Here is a 17,439-nt window from a genome sequence, read left to right as displayed (position 1 = left end):
AAAGCTAAGGCAGTTGTAAATGGCCTGGCTAAGCATTGAAGGAGTTTCTTAGCACAGAGTCCATCTGAAAAGATGGAATTCTCTCTCTCCTCCTCTCTCCATGTTCTATTGTATAAAGCAATCTCTGTCAAAACAACAACTGAACACAAGCTAAAGGAGCAGAGACTTTAAAGAAAATACGTGACAAAGAATATAGCCTTCAAAAAAAGTGCATGTGGACTTCTGCCAAAATTTCCGAATAGAAACAGCTCAGGTCTACAGTTCCCAGCAAGAGCGCACCAGAAGACGAGTGATCTTCACATTTCCAACTGAGGTACCAGGTTCATCTCATTAGGACTGGTTAGATAGTGGAACAGCCCAAGGTGGGCAAGCCGAGGCAGGGTGGGGCATCACCTCACCGGGGAGGCACAAGGGGCCAGAGAACTATCTCTCCCAGCCAAGTGAAGCCATTAGAGACTTTTCTGGATATTCCGGCACTCCAGCTCAGATACTGCATTTCCCCCGCAATCTACACAGCCCAGAGACCAGGAGATTCCCTCCCACAACTACAATGCCAGAGCCCCAGGTTTCTAGCACAAAACTAAGGCGGCCGTTTTAGTCAAGTGGCACCTGGAACAACAGTGAGAATCACTAAATCCCCTGAGAAATGGGGCTGAAGCCAGGGAGCCAAGTGAGCTGACTTGGCAGGTTCCACCCCCAAGAAGACCTGCAAGCTAAGATCTGCTGGCTTGATATTCTCACAGCCAGTATAGCAGCAGTCTGAGCTCAACCTGGGATATTCAGCTTGGTGCGGGAGGGGCATCCGCCATTGCCGAGGCTAGATGGTTTCAACATTGCCTGTGTAAACAAAGCCACCACCACTAGGAAGTTTATATAGCAACTGGGTGGAGCCCAGCACGGCAGCTCATCAAGGCCTCTGCAGGCAGATCGTGAAGTAGATTCCCTTCTTGCTGGGCAGGGCATCTCTGAAAAAAAAAGACAGCAGCCTGTCAGGGACTTAAAAAGCCTCCACCCTCCTGGGACAGAGCACCTGGGAAATGGGCAGTTGTGGGTTCCACTTCAGCATACTTAAACATCCCTGCCTGGCAGCCCTGAAGGGAGCAACGGATCTCCCAGCACAGTGCTTGAGCTCTGTTAAGGGACTTGCCTCCTCAAGTGGCTCCCTGACCCCCTGTGTATCCCATCTGGGAGACATGTCATAGAGGAGAGCTATGGCTGACATCTGGCAGGTACCCTTTGGGATGAAGCTACCAGAGGAAGGAAGAGGCAGCAATCTTTGCTGTTCTGCAGCCCCTATGGGTGATTCCCAGGCAAGCAGGATCTGGAGTGGACCTCCGCAAACTGCAGCAGACCTGCAGCAGAGGGGCCTGACTGTTAGAAGGAAAACTAACAAACAGAAAGAAATGGCTTCAACATCAACAGAAAGGAAGTCCACTCAGAGACCCCATCCAAAAGTCACCAACTTTAAAGACCAAAGGTAGATAAATCTACAAAGATGGGAAGAAACCAGCTAAAAAAAAGCCTGAGATTGCCAAAAACCAGAATGCCTCTTCTCCTCCAAGGGATCACAACTCCTCACCACCAAGGGAACAAAACTGGATAGAGAATGAATTTGATGAATTGACAGAAACAAGCCTCAGAAGGTGGGTAATAAAAAACTTCTCTGAGCTAATGGAGCATGTTCTAACCCAATGTAAGGAAACTGAGAACCTTGAAGAAAGGTTAGATGAAATGCTAACTAGAATAACCAGTGTAGAGAAGAACATAAACGACTTGATGGAGCTGAAAAACACAGCATGAGAACTTCGAGAAGCATATACAAGTTTCAGTAGCTGAATCGATCAAGTGGAAGAAAGGATATCAGAGATTGAAGATCAGCTCAATGAAATAATGTAAGAAGGCAAGATTAGAGAAAAAAAATTAAAAGAAATGAGCAAAGCCTCCAAGAAATATGGGATTATATGAAAAGACCAAATATATGTTTGATTGGTGTACCTGAATGTGACAGGGAGAATAAAACAAAGTTGAAAAACACTCTTCAGGATATTATCCAGGAGAATTCCCTCAACTTAGCAAGGCAGGCCGACTTCAAATACAGGAAATACAGAGAACATCACAAAGGTATTCCTTGAGAAGAGCAACCCCAAGGCACATAATTGTCAGATTCACCAGGGTTGAAATGAAGAAAAAAATGCTAAGGGTAGCCAGAGGGTTATCCACAAAGGCAAGCCCATCAGACTCACAGTGGATCTCTTGGCAGAAACCCTATAAGCCAGAGAGAGTGGGGGTCAAGGTTCAACATCTTATTTCCAGCCAAACTAAGCTTCATAGCGAAGGAAAAATAAAATCCTTTACAGACAAGCAGCTGCTGAGAGATTTTGTCACTACCCAGCCTGCCTTACAAGAGCTCCTGAAGGAAGCACTAAACATGGAAAGGAACAACCAGTACGAGCCACTGCAAAAACATACCAAACTATAAAGACCATCAACACTGAACAAACTGCATCAACTAATGGGCAAAACAACCAGCTAGCATCAAAATGGCAGGATCAAATTCACACATCACAATATTAGCCTTAAATGTAAATGGGCTAAATGCCCCAATCAAAAGACACAGACTGGAAAATTGGGTAAGAAGTCAAGACCCATCAGTGTGCTGCATTCAGGAAATTCATCTCACAGGGAAAAACACACATAGGCTTAAAATAAAGGGATGAAGGAAGATTTGCTAAGCAAATGGAGAGCAAAAAAAAGCAGGGGTTGCAATCCTATCTCAGATAAAACAGACTTAAAACCAACAAAGATCAAAAGAGACAAAGAAGGGCATTACATAATGATAAAGGGATTAATGCAACAAGAAGAGCTAACTATCCTAAATATATATGCACCCAATACAGGAGCACCCAGATACATAAAGCAAGTTCTTAATGACCTGCAAAGAGACTTAGACTCCCACACAATAATAGTGGGAGACTTTAACACCCTACTATTAATACTAGACAGATCAATGAGACAGAAAATTAACAAGGATATCCAGGACTTGAACTCAGATCTGGACCAAGCAGACCTAAAAGACATCTACAGAACTCTCCACCCCAAAACCACAGAATATACATTGTTCTCAGCACCACATCCCACTTATTCTAAAATTGACCAGGTAATTGGAAGTAAAACATTCCTCTGCAAATGCAAAAGAATGGAAATCATAACAGTCTCTCAGACCACAGTGCAATCAGATTAGAACTTGGAATTAAGAAACTCACTCAAAACTACACAACTACAGGGAAACTGAATAGATGCAGAGAAGGCCTTCGACAAAATTCAATGGCTCTTTATGCTAAAAAACTCTCAATAAACTAGGTATCAATGGATCATATCTCAAAATAATTAGGGCTATTTATGACAAACCCACAGCCAGTATCATACTGATGGGCAAAAATTGGAAGCATTTCCTTTGAAAACTGGCACAAGACAAGAATGCCCTTTCTCACCACTCCTATTCAACACAGTATTGGAAGTTCTGGCTAGGGCCATCATGCAAGAGAAAGAAATAAAGGTATTCAAATAGGAAGAGAGGATGTTAAATTGTCCCTGTTTGCAGATGCCATGATTGTATATTTAGAAAACACCATTGTCTCAGCCCAAAATCTCCTTAAGGTGATAAGCAACTTCAGCAAAATCTCAGGATAAAAAAAAAAAAATCAATGTACAAAAATCACAAGCATCCCTATACACCAATAATAGAAAAACAGAGAGCCAAATTGTGAGTGAACTCCCATTCACAATTGCTACAAAGAGAATACAATACTAATGAGTGATGTGAAGGACCTCTTCAAGGAAAACTACAAACTACTGCTCAAGGATATAAGAGAAGACACAAACAGATGGAAAAACATTCAATGCTCATGGTTAGGAAGAATCAATATCATGAAAATGGCTGTACTGCCCAAAGTAATTTATAGATTCAGTGCTATCCCCATTAGGCTATCAATGATTTTATTCACAGAATTGGAAAAAAAACACTGTAAACTTCATATGAAACCAAAAAAGAGCTCGCATAGCTAAGACAATCCTAAGCAAAAAACAAAAACAAAAACAAAAAACTTGCAGGCATCACACCACCTGACTTCAAACTGTATTACAAGATTACTGTAATCAAAACAGCATGGTACTGGTACCAAAACAGAGATATACACTAATGGAACAGAACAGAGGCCTCAGAAAGAATGCCACACAACTACACTGTCTTATCTTTGACAAACCTGACAAAAACAAGTAATGGAGATAGGATTCCCTATTTAATAGTGTTGGGAAAGCTGGCTCGCCAGATGCAGAAAGCTGAAACTGGAACCCCTCCTTATACCTTACACAAAAATTAAATCTAGATGGATTAAAGATTTAAACATGAGACCTAACACCATAAAAACTCTAGAAGAAAACCTAGGCAATACCATTCAGGACATAGGCATGGGCAAGGACTTGCATGACTAAAACACCGAAAGCAATGGCAACAAAAGCCAAATAGACAAATGGGATCTAATTAAACTTAAGAGCGTCTGCACAGCAAAAGAAACTTATCAATAGAGTGAACCAATAACCAACAGAATGGGAAAAAATTTTTGCAATCTACCCATCTGACAAAGGGCTAATATCCAGAATTTATGGAGAACTTAACAAATTTACAAGAAAAAAACAAACCCATCAAAAAGTGGGCAAAGGATATGAACAGATACTTATCAAAAGAAGACATTTATTGCAGCCAACAAACATATGAAAAAAGCTCATCATCACTGGTAATTAGAGAAATGCAAATCAAAACCATATTGAGATACCACCTCATGCCAGTTAGAATGGTGATCATTAAAAAATCAGGAGACAGGAGATGCTGAGAGGATGTGGAGAAATAGAAACACTTTTACACTGTTGGTGGGAGTGTAAATTAATTCAACCATTGTGGAAGACAGTGCAAGGATGTAGAAATAGAAATAGCTTTTGATGCAACAATCCCATTATTGGGTATATACCCAAAGGATTGTAAATCATTCTATTATAAAGACACAATCACACATATGTTTATTGTGGCACTGTTTCCAATAGCAAAGAGTTGGAACCAACCCAAATGCCCATCAAGGATAAACTGAAGAAAATGTGGCATATATACACCATGGAATACTATGCAGTCATAAAAAAGGATGAGTTCATGTCCTTTGCAGGGACATGGATGAAACTGGAAACCATCATTCTCAGAAAACTGACACAAGAACAGAAAACCAAACACATATGTTCTCACCCATAAGTGGGTGTTGGACAATGAGAACACATGGACACAGGGAGGAGAACATCACACACTGTGGCCGGGGGGGTCAGGAGTAAGGGGAGGGATAGCATTAGGAAAAATACCTAATGTAGATGACAGGGTGATGGATGCAGCAAACCACCACCATGGCACATATATACCTATGTAGCAAACCTGCACAATCTGCACATGTACCCCAGAACTTAAAGTATAATAAATAAATTTTTTTAAAAAAGAAAAGGGCATGTATTAATTAATGCATTAATTTGATTTAAATAGGACAGTATAAAAATCTGATTTGTTTGTATTTAATTAGCAAGACAGTATTCCAGCATTATAAATTGTTATAGCAATAGCCCTCAATTTAATCATGGATGTGTGTATCCATGCTCTTGAGAATACTAAAATCCATTTACATTTGGCTTGGTCATGTGACTTGCTTTGGACAACAGTCACTGCGGTAATGGTATATGTGACACAAGGAGGGACTTCAACATGCTTCTGCTTTGGAATACACCTTACTTTGCTGTTTCTGTAAAAACTATTAATCACCCCCATGCGAATGATCCCCAGGCTAGCCTGATGGTCATATATACAGATGATAGGGAGTAGTGACCCCCACCAGACCTGTGGGTTAGTGCATTCTAGACAAATCTTCCCCAAGCTGGCTGAAGGTAATATGGATGCTCAAACATTACCAGTGGAAAAACTACCCACCAGATTCAAACCCATACTGACAAATACACAGAAATGATTCTCATTTTGAGGCATTGAGTTTTCAGTTATTTCACAGCAAAAGCAAACAATGGAATCCAATTGTAAATTGTTTGCTAACACAATACTACAATGTCAGTTGAGTGTAAGGATTGCCATTTGATATTATTTATTAAATAGTGTCTAATTGTTCTTAAAAAACACAAACAAAAAAGAATACAGACTTCATAAAAAAAAAGTTTAGAAAATTATTAAACAACCCAATAGCTATACCTCATATCAACCTACAGAAATTCTGGAGCTGAAAATATAATAACTGAAATGAAAATCTCACTGGAAGATTTCAATAGTAGACTTGGTCAGGCAGAATAATAATAGAACTAGGCTAAACACATTAATAATTTTGTTAAATGTAAATGGATTAAATACCACAATAAAAAAATAGAGATTGTTAAACTGGCTAATGAAGTGTGACTCAATTATTTGCTATTTACAAGAAGCATACTTACATAAAGATGCTGATGATCAAAAAGTAAAACTGGAAAAAGATAACAGTAGGCATTATAAAGCTCTTATGACTGTATTAGCTAAGTAGAAAATAATACTATAGAAAAAGAGTATTACCAAGTATAAAGAGAAGTTTGAAAATGTTTAAAGAGTCAACCCATCAAGAAGACAGAACAATCTAAATATGTACAGATATCATTAGAATGCCTCAAAATTCATAAAGCAAAATTTGACAAAACTGAAGTAAGAAGTAGATCAATTCACTATCATAATTGGAAATTAGACTTTAACATATCTTGGTCAAGAATTGATATGTGTAGTCAAAAACAATTCAATAAAGATAAAGAAGATCTGATATAACTCCAGCAACTAACTTGACCTAATTAACATTTATAGAATGATACATCCACCAACTGCAGAATAAACATTACTTTTTAGGTACACATAGAACAATTTCAAGACAGAACATATGTTGAGCCATAAAATATGTCTCAGGAAATTTTTAAATATTGAAATATTGTAGTTCTCATACCATAAAAGAAATAAAATAGAATCAGTCACAGTAAGGTATCTAGACAAGTTCCAAATATTTGTGCTAAATATTAATTTAAATATTAAAAAGCACTAAGTGTTTGGAAATCAAACAATACACTAATTAAAAAATAGGTCAAGAAAGAAAACACAAAGGAAATCAGAAATATTTTGAATTGAATGACAATGAAGACAGTACAGAAACTGGCATATTTAACAAGAAGTTTCAGATAGATGCTAGATTAGTAGACAGAACACAGAGAAACAGAGGTAGAGATATAAAAGGAGGGTTAAGAAGATACTTAAAAATAAAATAGATTCAATTATATTTCAGCACAGAGCAGGCACTCATTTGCTTGTTATTGACTGAAATAATTCTGTCACACATACTACACTTATCACATACATAAATGCTTATTTTGTAATATGGTTTGGATCTGTGTCCTCACCAAATCTCATGTGAAATCATAATCTCCAGTGTTGCAGGTGGGGACTAGTGGGAGGTGATTGGCTCATGGAGATGGATTTCCCCCTTGATGCTGTTCTCTTGATAGCAAGTGAGTTCTCATGAGATCTGTTAGTTTTAAAGTATGTGGCACATCCCACCCCTTCCTCCTGCTCTGGCCATGTAAGACTGCTTCACCCTTCACCTTCTGCTATGATTATAAGTTTTTTGAGGCCTCCCCAGAAGCCAAGCAGGTGCTGCCATGCTTTCTGTATAGCCTGGAGAACCATGAGCCAATTAAACCTCTTTTCTTTATAAATTACCCAATGTCAGGTATTCCTTTATAGCAGTGTGAGAACAGACTAATACATAGTGTTTCTACTTTTTTATCTTTTACTTACCAAAGAAATTATTTTCTTGACAGATGAAAAAAAATGAATGGGAGATGAGTATAGGCTTGTTAGTATATTGTGTAAAACATTCTCATTCAAATTATGTTCTTATTTTGTTTTACCCTTGTATAAACTATTTTGTGCATTGTTAATGACTAACATCTTATCTCTTGTCACTTTCTTTTAGGGCTTTTTTATCCTAAATTGTCCAGACTTAACACCTTTGTCTTCCCAGTTGATATATCTTAATTTATCATTTAATGATCTTCGTTACTTTCCCACAGAAGTGAGTCCATTTGCATTGTTATGTACTAATACAACTTATTGTTATAATAAGTTATAAAGAATAATAATTATAAAGAATAGACATCTTTTTATACCTTGAAGTTACTAAAAAGTACTGTCAATGTATTTTGGATTGCATCTTTTAGATGGCTTATTTTCAGAAGTACAAAATGTACAGTACATCTTTCTTAGAAAGTCCCATGATACAATCCTCAAAGACTATGTTATAGTGAGGCTCTCAAATGTGTTCTCATAATTGTATAATGTATATTAAGTATTTATTCTTCTAACTCTGAATATAATCTAAAATAAACCTTATTTATGTGCTAATCAGAAGTTTTAAAAATAATAATGCACTGTTGTAACAAGTTTTAATTACCAAATGATAAAATATAATATTCTGCTTAATAAAGTGTATGAAGGATAATCATATATGGGATGAGCTAATTTAATGTCTTTTTAAGTGAATGAACCATTGTAAGTAATTAGGACAGATTGTGTTTTCAGTGTCTTTAGTTGTTGCTTCATTGATTACTGGGTAATTGGTGGTTTTGTAAATTGATTTCCAGAGTATTGTCTTTTAGTGAGTTCATTTTTGACAAATGTACTTTCTTCCTATTTCAATCATATAGTATTAAAAATATTATTTTCCATACTTTCTCTGTAATATAATGTTTTTATTTTCAATAGGAGAAGTTATTTCTTTTCTAATACATAACATCAGTTTTATTAATTTAACTAGGACAAATTGACAAGAATTCCCAAGGAATATAGAGATCTGAGTTCTTCACAATAATTTAACCTTTCTTCTAGGTAGATATAGATAATAATACGTGTGTATCTGCCAAAGAATACTAGCCACTAAAAAATAATGTATGAAGATAAGAGAGCTAGTCACATGTAAGATATTAAAGTGCTCATTATTAAAGTGACAGAAATCAACTTGTCATTAAAATGCAGATCTGTTTTATATAGCTATAGATAAAACATTCCAATGAGGATGGTAATTTCCAGGCTTAGAAAGACTGTTTTGGGGACAGGCTAATAAGACTCAGTTATAGAATACTGGGGACTGAGGTAAGTGGGATGATTCAAATTATTACTGGTTTCATGGAAAATTTAGGATGTTTGAATAAGGCAGAGTGCAGCAGCCACTAAAGTGGTTTAGGATGGGAGAAGGTAGAAGCAGAAATACTAATCTTCATTAAATAACGAAGATTAGTATAGCAAACACTGTATATATATACTCAGTCTTCTGTAAGATTCTTTAATAGTCATAAAATCATATATAGTAATAATTATAATGTATTGTTAGATCTGTAACATATATGCATATATGTATAGAAATTAGATGACAAAAAGAACGAATTGAATATGTATAAGGAACATTTTCATATCTCACTGGAATTAAATTAATATAAATCTGGAGTAAATTCTGATAAGGTGTATATCCTCTAAACAATCACTAAGAAAATAACTCAAGAGAACATACTGAAAAAAATTATTGAAGTAATAAAATGTTACACTAGAACATATTCACCTCGTGCAAAAGAAGGCAGTAGAGGCAGAATTAAAAGAACATATGACATATAGAAAGCCAAAAGTGAAATGACAGATGTAAATCCAATCCAATGTCAATAATAACATTAAATGGGAATATATCAAAAAATCCAATCAAAAGATACAGATTGTCAGACTGTATAAAATTATACAAGTTTTTATACAGATTCAGTGATAGGCTCTCTCCAGGAAACACACTTAAGATTAAAAGAAACACACGATTCAAGAAATTGAAGCCAAAAGCACGAGAAAATGTGTATCATGTGAACAGCAACAATAGGAAAGCTGAAGGGACTATACTAATATCAGACAAAATATATTTTGAAGCAAAAAAATATATTACTAGAGATAAAAAGGAACATTTTGTCAATTTATCAGATAATATAACATTATAAACAAATGTTTATTTAATAACAGAGCCCCAAAGTATATGAAGCAAAAACTGAAAGAATTAGAGGAAAAAATAGAAAATTCAACTATAATAATTGGACACTTCAACATCCCACTTTCAATAATGCATAGAAAAATTAGGCAGAAGAATAAGAGGAAAACAGAAGAATTGAACAACACTATAAACCAATTTGGGCTAATAAATCTGTGTGGAATTTTTTTGGTCTAACCCAAACCAACAGCAGCAGAATATATAATTCTCAAGTTTATATAACATTTTTCAAGATAAATCATATGTTAGATTACAAAATAAGGCTCAATAAGTTTTAAATGATTGAAAATCACAAAAGTCTATTTTTGGCTACATTGGAATTAAATTATAAAGCAAAAACTGAAAGAAACTTGGAAATTCACAAATATATGGAAATTAAGCACCATACTCCTAAATAACCAGTGAGTCAAAGAATAAGTTAAAATGAAATTAGAAACTATTTGTAGATAAATGAAAAAACAATATGCCACAATTTCTGAGATGCATTACAGAGTATTCAGAGGGAAATTTATAGCTGTAAATTCCTGTATTTTTTTTTTTTTTTTTTTTTAGACGGAGTTTCACTCTTGTTACCCAGGCTAGAGTGCAATGGCGCGATCTCAGCTCACCGCAACCTCCGCCTCCTGGGTTCAGGCAATTCTTCTGCCTCAGCCTCCCGAGTAGCTGGGATTACAGGCACGCACCACCATGCCCAGCTGATTTTCTTGTATTTTTAGTAGAGACGGGTTTTCACCATGTTGACCAGGATGGTCTCGATCTCTTGACCTCGTGATCCACCGGCCTTGGCCTCCCAAAGTGCTGGGATTACAGGTTTGAGCCACTGCGCCCGGCCGAATGCCTGTATTTTTTAAAAAAAGAAGAAATCTCTCAAACCAACTTTTCATGTAAAGCCACTAGAAAAAAAAGAGCAAACTAAACCTAAACAAAGAATAAGCAAGGAGATAGTGAATATTAGTACAGAAATTAGTGAAATAGAAGACAGAAAAACAGAGAAAATTTAAAAAACAGAAGTTATTAGTTTTAAAAAATCAACAAAATGGACAAATCTTATGTAGACTGACCAAGAAAAAAAACACAGGAGACTTATATTACTAAAGACAAGGATGAAGGAAGAAACATCACTACTGACCTTATAGAAATTAAAAAGATTGAAAGAAAATAGTATGAATAACTATATATCAACCAATTAAATAACTTAGGGGAAATGAACAAATTCCTACAAAGACACAAGAAGGGACTTTAGAAAATATGAATGGCTCCCTGACCCTAAAATTTATATAGAAATGCAAAGAATTCCAAAGAGCCAAAGTAATTTTGAAAAGAAAGGCAAACTTGGAGGACTAATGCTTCCGGTTTACAAGAATGAACTTGTTCTACTTCACCAATTTTGGACTTTTATGACTTTTATATGACTTGTTAACATTAAGTTATGATATGACTTTTATAAACTTGTTAACATTAAAAGATATGGCTTTTATAAACTTGTTAACATTAAGTTAACAAGGTTGAACTTAATGTTAAGAGAATTAATATAAGACCTTATTAATATTCACAGAGAAATATATGAATCAAGTAAAGATCATAGATTGATTTATTTTTCTTTTCAAAATTTGTATAAATTTAAGAGGAAGATAATAGATTTAAATGGTATGTTCTGTTTTTAAATTTCACATGAAAAATCAGTGTACATGAAATTACTGTGATATCAGAAATAATCTAGTTATGATATCTGACACTTCTCTGATCACTAAGGTTAATTCCACCTATCTTCCTGGTTCTGCAGATATCCCCTTCCTCCCTCATTATTGTGTGATTCCCTCCTGTGAAATTGTGAGCTTGGTCAGAAAGGGTGACTTTCACATTTAGAAAAGAACCATTCTTGAGTCAAGGTGTATGAGTACAGTAGTTGCACTGTTTCACCATATGATACATATTAAAGCTGGTCACTTATATTCAAGGTTGACCGAGGGTGTTTACTGAGTTACATGATAAAGCTAGTTAACGTTACTATAATGATTCTACTACATTAGCTCAGAGAATTTATAAAAGGTAACAAATAATTATTTGCATACTTTATTATTCCACTCACATTTGTTTCTCTTTTCTGTTCCCCAGATATTGTGTCTTAAATATTTACAAATACTGAAATTGAGAAATAATCCTATCAAAGAAATTCCTTCTGAAATTCAACAACTTAAGTTTCTTAGAATTTTCACCATTGCCTTTAATTTAATTACTGTTCTTCCACCTGGGTAAGGTTGATGGTCTGAGATTATAAACACAGAAAACAATTTATGATTTTGGAAAAGATCAGTTTCCCCTTTAAAAGCAGCTAACAGCTTTTTGGCTATTTAGTAATTCCTTTTCTATTCTAATTAGCTAATATGCTGCTTCTTACGATGTTAAAAACAATCCTACCAGCTACATACAGATCAGTTAATACGGGTCTAGTGAATGTATATCTAGAAGTACATTATCTGAGTGTGGGTTAAATGAACAGGAATTACCTAAAGCAGTTCAGGTGAGAGCCTTGCACCTGTCTCTTGACAGCCTTTTTTGATATGGAAAGAGCACTGAATTTGGAATTAGGAAATCTAGACATTTGACTGTAAAGTTGATGATAATTATATATTTGATCTGGAGAAAGTAATTTAACTATTCTTGGCCTCAATTTCCTAATCCAGAAACTAAGGAGATTGGCTTATATGATATCTAAGATCCTTTCAACTCCATAGGAATGCTGATATTTGGATATAAAAGAGATGGATTTCTTCTCATATATGGACTAGTAACTATTTAACTCCTAATGAAGGTTTTAAATCAAAATCTTAATCAACTGTCAAAAGATACTTTTTGCAATTAGAGTTTAACAGATTGAATCTCTAAATACAAAGAGAAAGGAACTCATAAATAGTTGAATAATACTTTGCAAAATAAGAGTCTTATAGTAATTAAGAAAGTGCATCCAGGCCAAGGTGGGTGGATCACGAGGTCAAGAGATTGAGACCATGTTGAAATCCCGTCTCTACTAAAAAATACAAAAATTAGCTGGGCGTGGTGGTGCGCGCCTGTATTCCCAGCTACTCAGGAGGCCGAGGCAGGAGAATCGCTTGAACCCAGGAGGAGGAGGTTGCAGTGAGCCGAGATCGCGCCACTGCACTCCAGCCTGGCGCCTGGAGACACAACAAGACTCTGTCTCAAAAAAAAAAAGTGCATCCAAATTCATTTATAAAGATGTTTATCCAGTATTGTTTGTTATGATCCAACAAATTGTATATTTATGGACATTCAGCTATTTAAAAGAATAAGAAATTATATTTTAAAAATTATACCATTTCTGTATAAAATACATATACATGTTACATATTACACATCACATATATAAAAAAGAATAAACACTAAAGAAGTAAGAATGTTACATATGGGTATTTTATTTCTCTTTAACTCATCTGTATTTTTCCACAGTACATAAATTATGTTTTCCCTGCTCTAATACTATTATCAACCATTTCTCTAAGGAAATCCTGTTTCCTTTTATTGGAAAATGGTATTTAAAAGCCAAGATCTGGGTGCTTGGTGTCCTTATCACCATTAGGATGATATTCCTTCTAGGCCCTCTCATTAGAGAGAGCAAAGTAATATATGTATGTATACTAACCCATGTGTACACACATATCTAATTGCTTATATAGCTATAAACACATATACAATTACATATATACAGACACAGAACTGTATACATATTAATATATATGTACATATACAGCATCTAAACATGAATTTCTACTAGATAATCTATAATCATAATTATACACTTTCAATAATCATAACTATCATTTAAACAAAATAAAAATTCCTAAAGCAAGTGAAATGTGATTTTAACTAAAAGGTCAACATTTTGTTCATTGTTTAGACATTGGGCAAATAGTATGAACTGTTGATTATAATCAAAAAGTTTTCAGAAGCTATTTTTTTAAAATATTAGTGTTTCTAAAATAAAGCACTGTGCTTTTATCAAATAACTTAGGATATGTATGCATATCAAGGGAAGATTGACAGCATATTAAAGCCAAGAATGAAAAGCATAGTGGGAAAAACTTTATTGACCTTGAGGAAGACTTCAAGCGAGCTCTGACATAATGAAAATGTTTATTTGCAAAGCTTGTTAAATGAAAACTCACCAGGAGGGCACTTATACAGTGAAGAATGGAGGTGCTGAATTCTTTGTATTTAAGGGTTGTTGTCAGAACTCTACCTTCCTGAGCAAAGAAGACCTCACACAGTGTGATGAGACTTACAAATCAGTAACTGAAATATATTTAAGATTATTCTGGCTCCGTGTAAATTCTGGAGTTTGGACATTATTACCATCACAAGCAAATTGCACTGATACACTTTGAATGTTATACTTTCATTCTTGTAATTAACTGAGCAGATGTTCATGAAGCATCTATTAGTACTATGTCCTCCTAGGAGCTCACCACCTAAGAGGAAGGCAGATGATTAAATACAATTAAGTAAAATAAAATAATGGAGATGTACGTGGTAAAATTTTTGAGTTACAAAGAGTGGCGCATAACCCACTCTGGAGGGTGAGATGGTTCCCTGGAAGAGAAGGTATTTGATCCAAAGATGACTGAGTATGAATTTAGGTAGATTAAACAGAAGAGACAACAAAGGATGGTTAGGCCATTGATAGGGTAGATATTTCTTCAAGGAAAAGTTACAACATATATGCAAAGAAGTAGCATATATAAGATGAGATGGGAAATACAAGCAGTTTGCTGTTTTTGAAGCTTAGAGGGCAACACCAGGTGGTAATAAATGGTACAGTAAGCAGGGACCAAATTATCTGCGAGCCTTGTGAACTAAGGTAAAGAATTTATGCTGTGTGCAATGAGAAATCTTTACAGGTTTTTCATAGGTAAGTGGTAAAACTTACGTTTTAGGTTATTCTAGTGGTGGTGTAGAGGGTGGATGTGAGGGGATAAACAGAACTAAAGGTGATTAGTTGGAAGGCCATTGCAGCAGTTCAAGCAAGAGATGAAGAGAACTTGGACCAAGGCGATGGTAGTGAGCATGGAGAAGGAAGAACAAATTGTTACGAAATTGGAGTAAAACCTGCAAGATCTGGTATTGAGACATAGAGACTATAAGGAACAGAAGAGTCAAGGTAAAGAAAAAAAAAGTCAAGTCAAGGTAACACCCAGGTTAGAGGGAAACAATTTTCTAGTTAGAGTGAAACAATTCAATCATGTAAAATATATTTATTATTTACTAAATACTGGGCTCTGTCCTAAGCATTGGGTTTAGATTGTTAAATGAAAGGCGTATGATCTTTTCCCTTTTCGAGTTTAGAATCCAGGGAAGGATGCAGGAATTTTAATAAACACCATAATAAATATATGAATATATAAATATAAAACATTCTAAGGGCTTTGACTGAAAAGAAAAATATGATGTCAGGAGAAACATAATTGAGTCACTAAGAAAGGTACATCTGAGGAAATGACATTTAAGCAGAGGCTTATGAATCCAGGCCAAGAACAGGAAAAATAACATTCATGCAGTGGGAATAACATGTGAAGTAATAAGAGCTTGGACTCCTCAAAGGCTGAAATGAAGCCAGCATGGCTCAGGGTAAAATGGAAGTGTGGTCCCAGGTGAGGTTTAGAGGTTGGATAGGGACAACATCCCATGACACTTTGAGGGTCAGGAGAAAACATTTCTGATTTATTTAAAGTGCATTGAGAGACCATTGGTTGTTGTTGAGGCTGAGGAGGTTTGAAGGAAGGAAAAGAATGAGTTTTGTTTTAGATTAACATGTTGGTTTTGGATTCTGTTTTCCATCACAAAGCTGGACCTGGACATAATAACTTCACAGGAGAGTTTTGTGCTGGAGATATTTCTTTTTTTTTTTTTGAGACAGAGTTTCGCTCTTGTTACCCAGGCTGGAGTGCAATGGCGCGATCTCGGCTCACCGCAACCTCCGCCTCCTGGGCTCAGGCAATTCTCCTGCCTCAGCCTCCTGAGTAGCTGGGATTACAGGCACCCACCACCATGCCCAGCTAATTTTTTTTGTATTTTTAGTAGAGACGGGGTTTCACCATGTTGACCAGGATGGTCTCGATCTCTTGACCTCATGATCCACCCGCCTCGGCCTCCCAAAGTGCTGGGATTACAGGCTTGAGCCACCGTGCCCGGCCGTGCTGGAGATATTTCTAAAGAAACATTTGTGTTTTAAATACAGGCAGATAAAGAGGAAATTATAAAGATTAAGGAAAAGCCTCAAACTGCATAAATAGAACCAAGTATATCATGGAAGCCAGGGAAGTGGATTATTTTGAAAAAGAAGGATGACCAACAGTGGCAAATACAATAGAGAAGCTCAATGAGAGAACATTTTTTAGTGGAATTATGGGAATAAAAGCTAGCTTCCAGTGGTTGTGATGGAATGGGGAGAGAGAAATTGGTAATAATGTATGTAGACCATTCTTTGTAGAGATTTAGATGCAATGTGAGAAGAGCAGTTAGATAAAAGCTAAAGAGAATGTAGGCTCTTAGAAACATTTTTGTTGTTAGTTTTTTTTTTATGATACTTTAAGTTCTGGGGTACATGTGCAGAATGTTCAGGTTTGTTACATAGGTATACATGTGCCATGGTAGTATGCTGCATCCATCATCCCGTCATCTACATTAGGTATTTCTCCTAATGCTATCCCTCCCCTAGCCCCTCACCCCCAGACAGGCTCTGGTGTGTGATGTTCCCCTCTCTGTGTCCATGTGTTCTCATTGTTCAACTACCACTTATGAGTAAGAACATGCAATGTTTGATTTTCTGTTGTGTTAGTTTGCTGGGAATGATGGTTTCCTGCTTCATCCATGTCCCTGCAAAGGACATGAACTCATCCTTTTTTTATGGCTGCATAGTATTCCGTGGCATATATGTGCCGCATATATGTAATAACTAATGTGTTAGTTTTTTAAAGACTTGGGTGTATTTACAGGATGTTAGAAAGAAACCAATAGGGAATAGATTGAAAATGTGGAAGGATGACAGATGATGCAGAATTGTACAGGAGATGGGAGGGGAAGTAATCAGCTCAGGTAGAGATTATGGCCTTGAGCAGGAGTAGTAATCCTTATTTCCTAAAACTGGAGGTAGGTCCCAAAAATGAACATGGAAAATACATATTTATATGGGTTAAAAAACAGGAAATTCATTTAGTCAACAAAGATTTATTTAGTTCTTATTATGCATCAGTTG

At 35.8% G+C, this 17,439-nt stretch overlaps 1 protein-coding gene and 1 long non-coding RNA gene across 4 annotated transcripts in view; one reads left to right on the top strand and one right to left on the bottom strand.

Annotated features, from left to right (window-relative positions):
• The window catches only part of LRRC63 (leucine rich repeat containing 63), a 58,768-nt gene that overhangs the window by 22,934 nt on the left and 18,395 nt on the right, over positions 1–17,439 (top strand). The window contains exons 5-6 of the mRNA XM_010344908.2: positions 8,073–8,171; positions 12,288–12,424. Of these exons, the coding sequence (XP_010343210.2) occupies positions 8,073–8,171; positions 12,288–12,424 (236 nt within the window). The remainder of the gene's footprint in view (positions 1–8,072; positions 8,172–12,287; positions 12,425–17,439) is intronic.
• LOC141581634 (uncharacterized) overlaps positions 10,692–17,439 on the bottom strand; it is a 29,595-nt gene continuing 22,847 nt past the window's right edge. For all 3 annotated transcript variants that reach the window (XR_012514386.1, XR_012514388.1, XR_012514387.1), the window contains one exon: positions 10,692–11,010. This is a non-coding gene — a long non-coding RNA (uncharacterized LOC141581634). The remainder of the gene's footprint in view (positions 11,011–17,439) is intronic.

Source organism: Saimiri boliviensis, chromosome 16 (assembly GCF_048565385.1).
Source record: "Saimiri boliviensis isolate mSaiBol1 chromosome 16, mSaiBol1.pri, whole genome shotgun sequence".
In the NCBI taxonomy this organism is placed as follows: domain Eukaryota; kingdom Metazoa; phylum Chordata; class Mammalia; order Primates; family Cebidae; genus Saimiri; species Saimiri boliviensis.
This window is presented reverse-complemented; position numbering and strand designations above follow the sequence as displayed.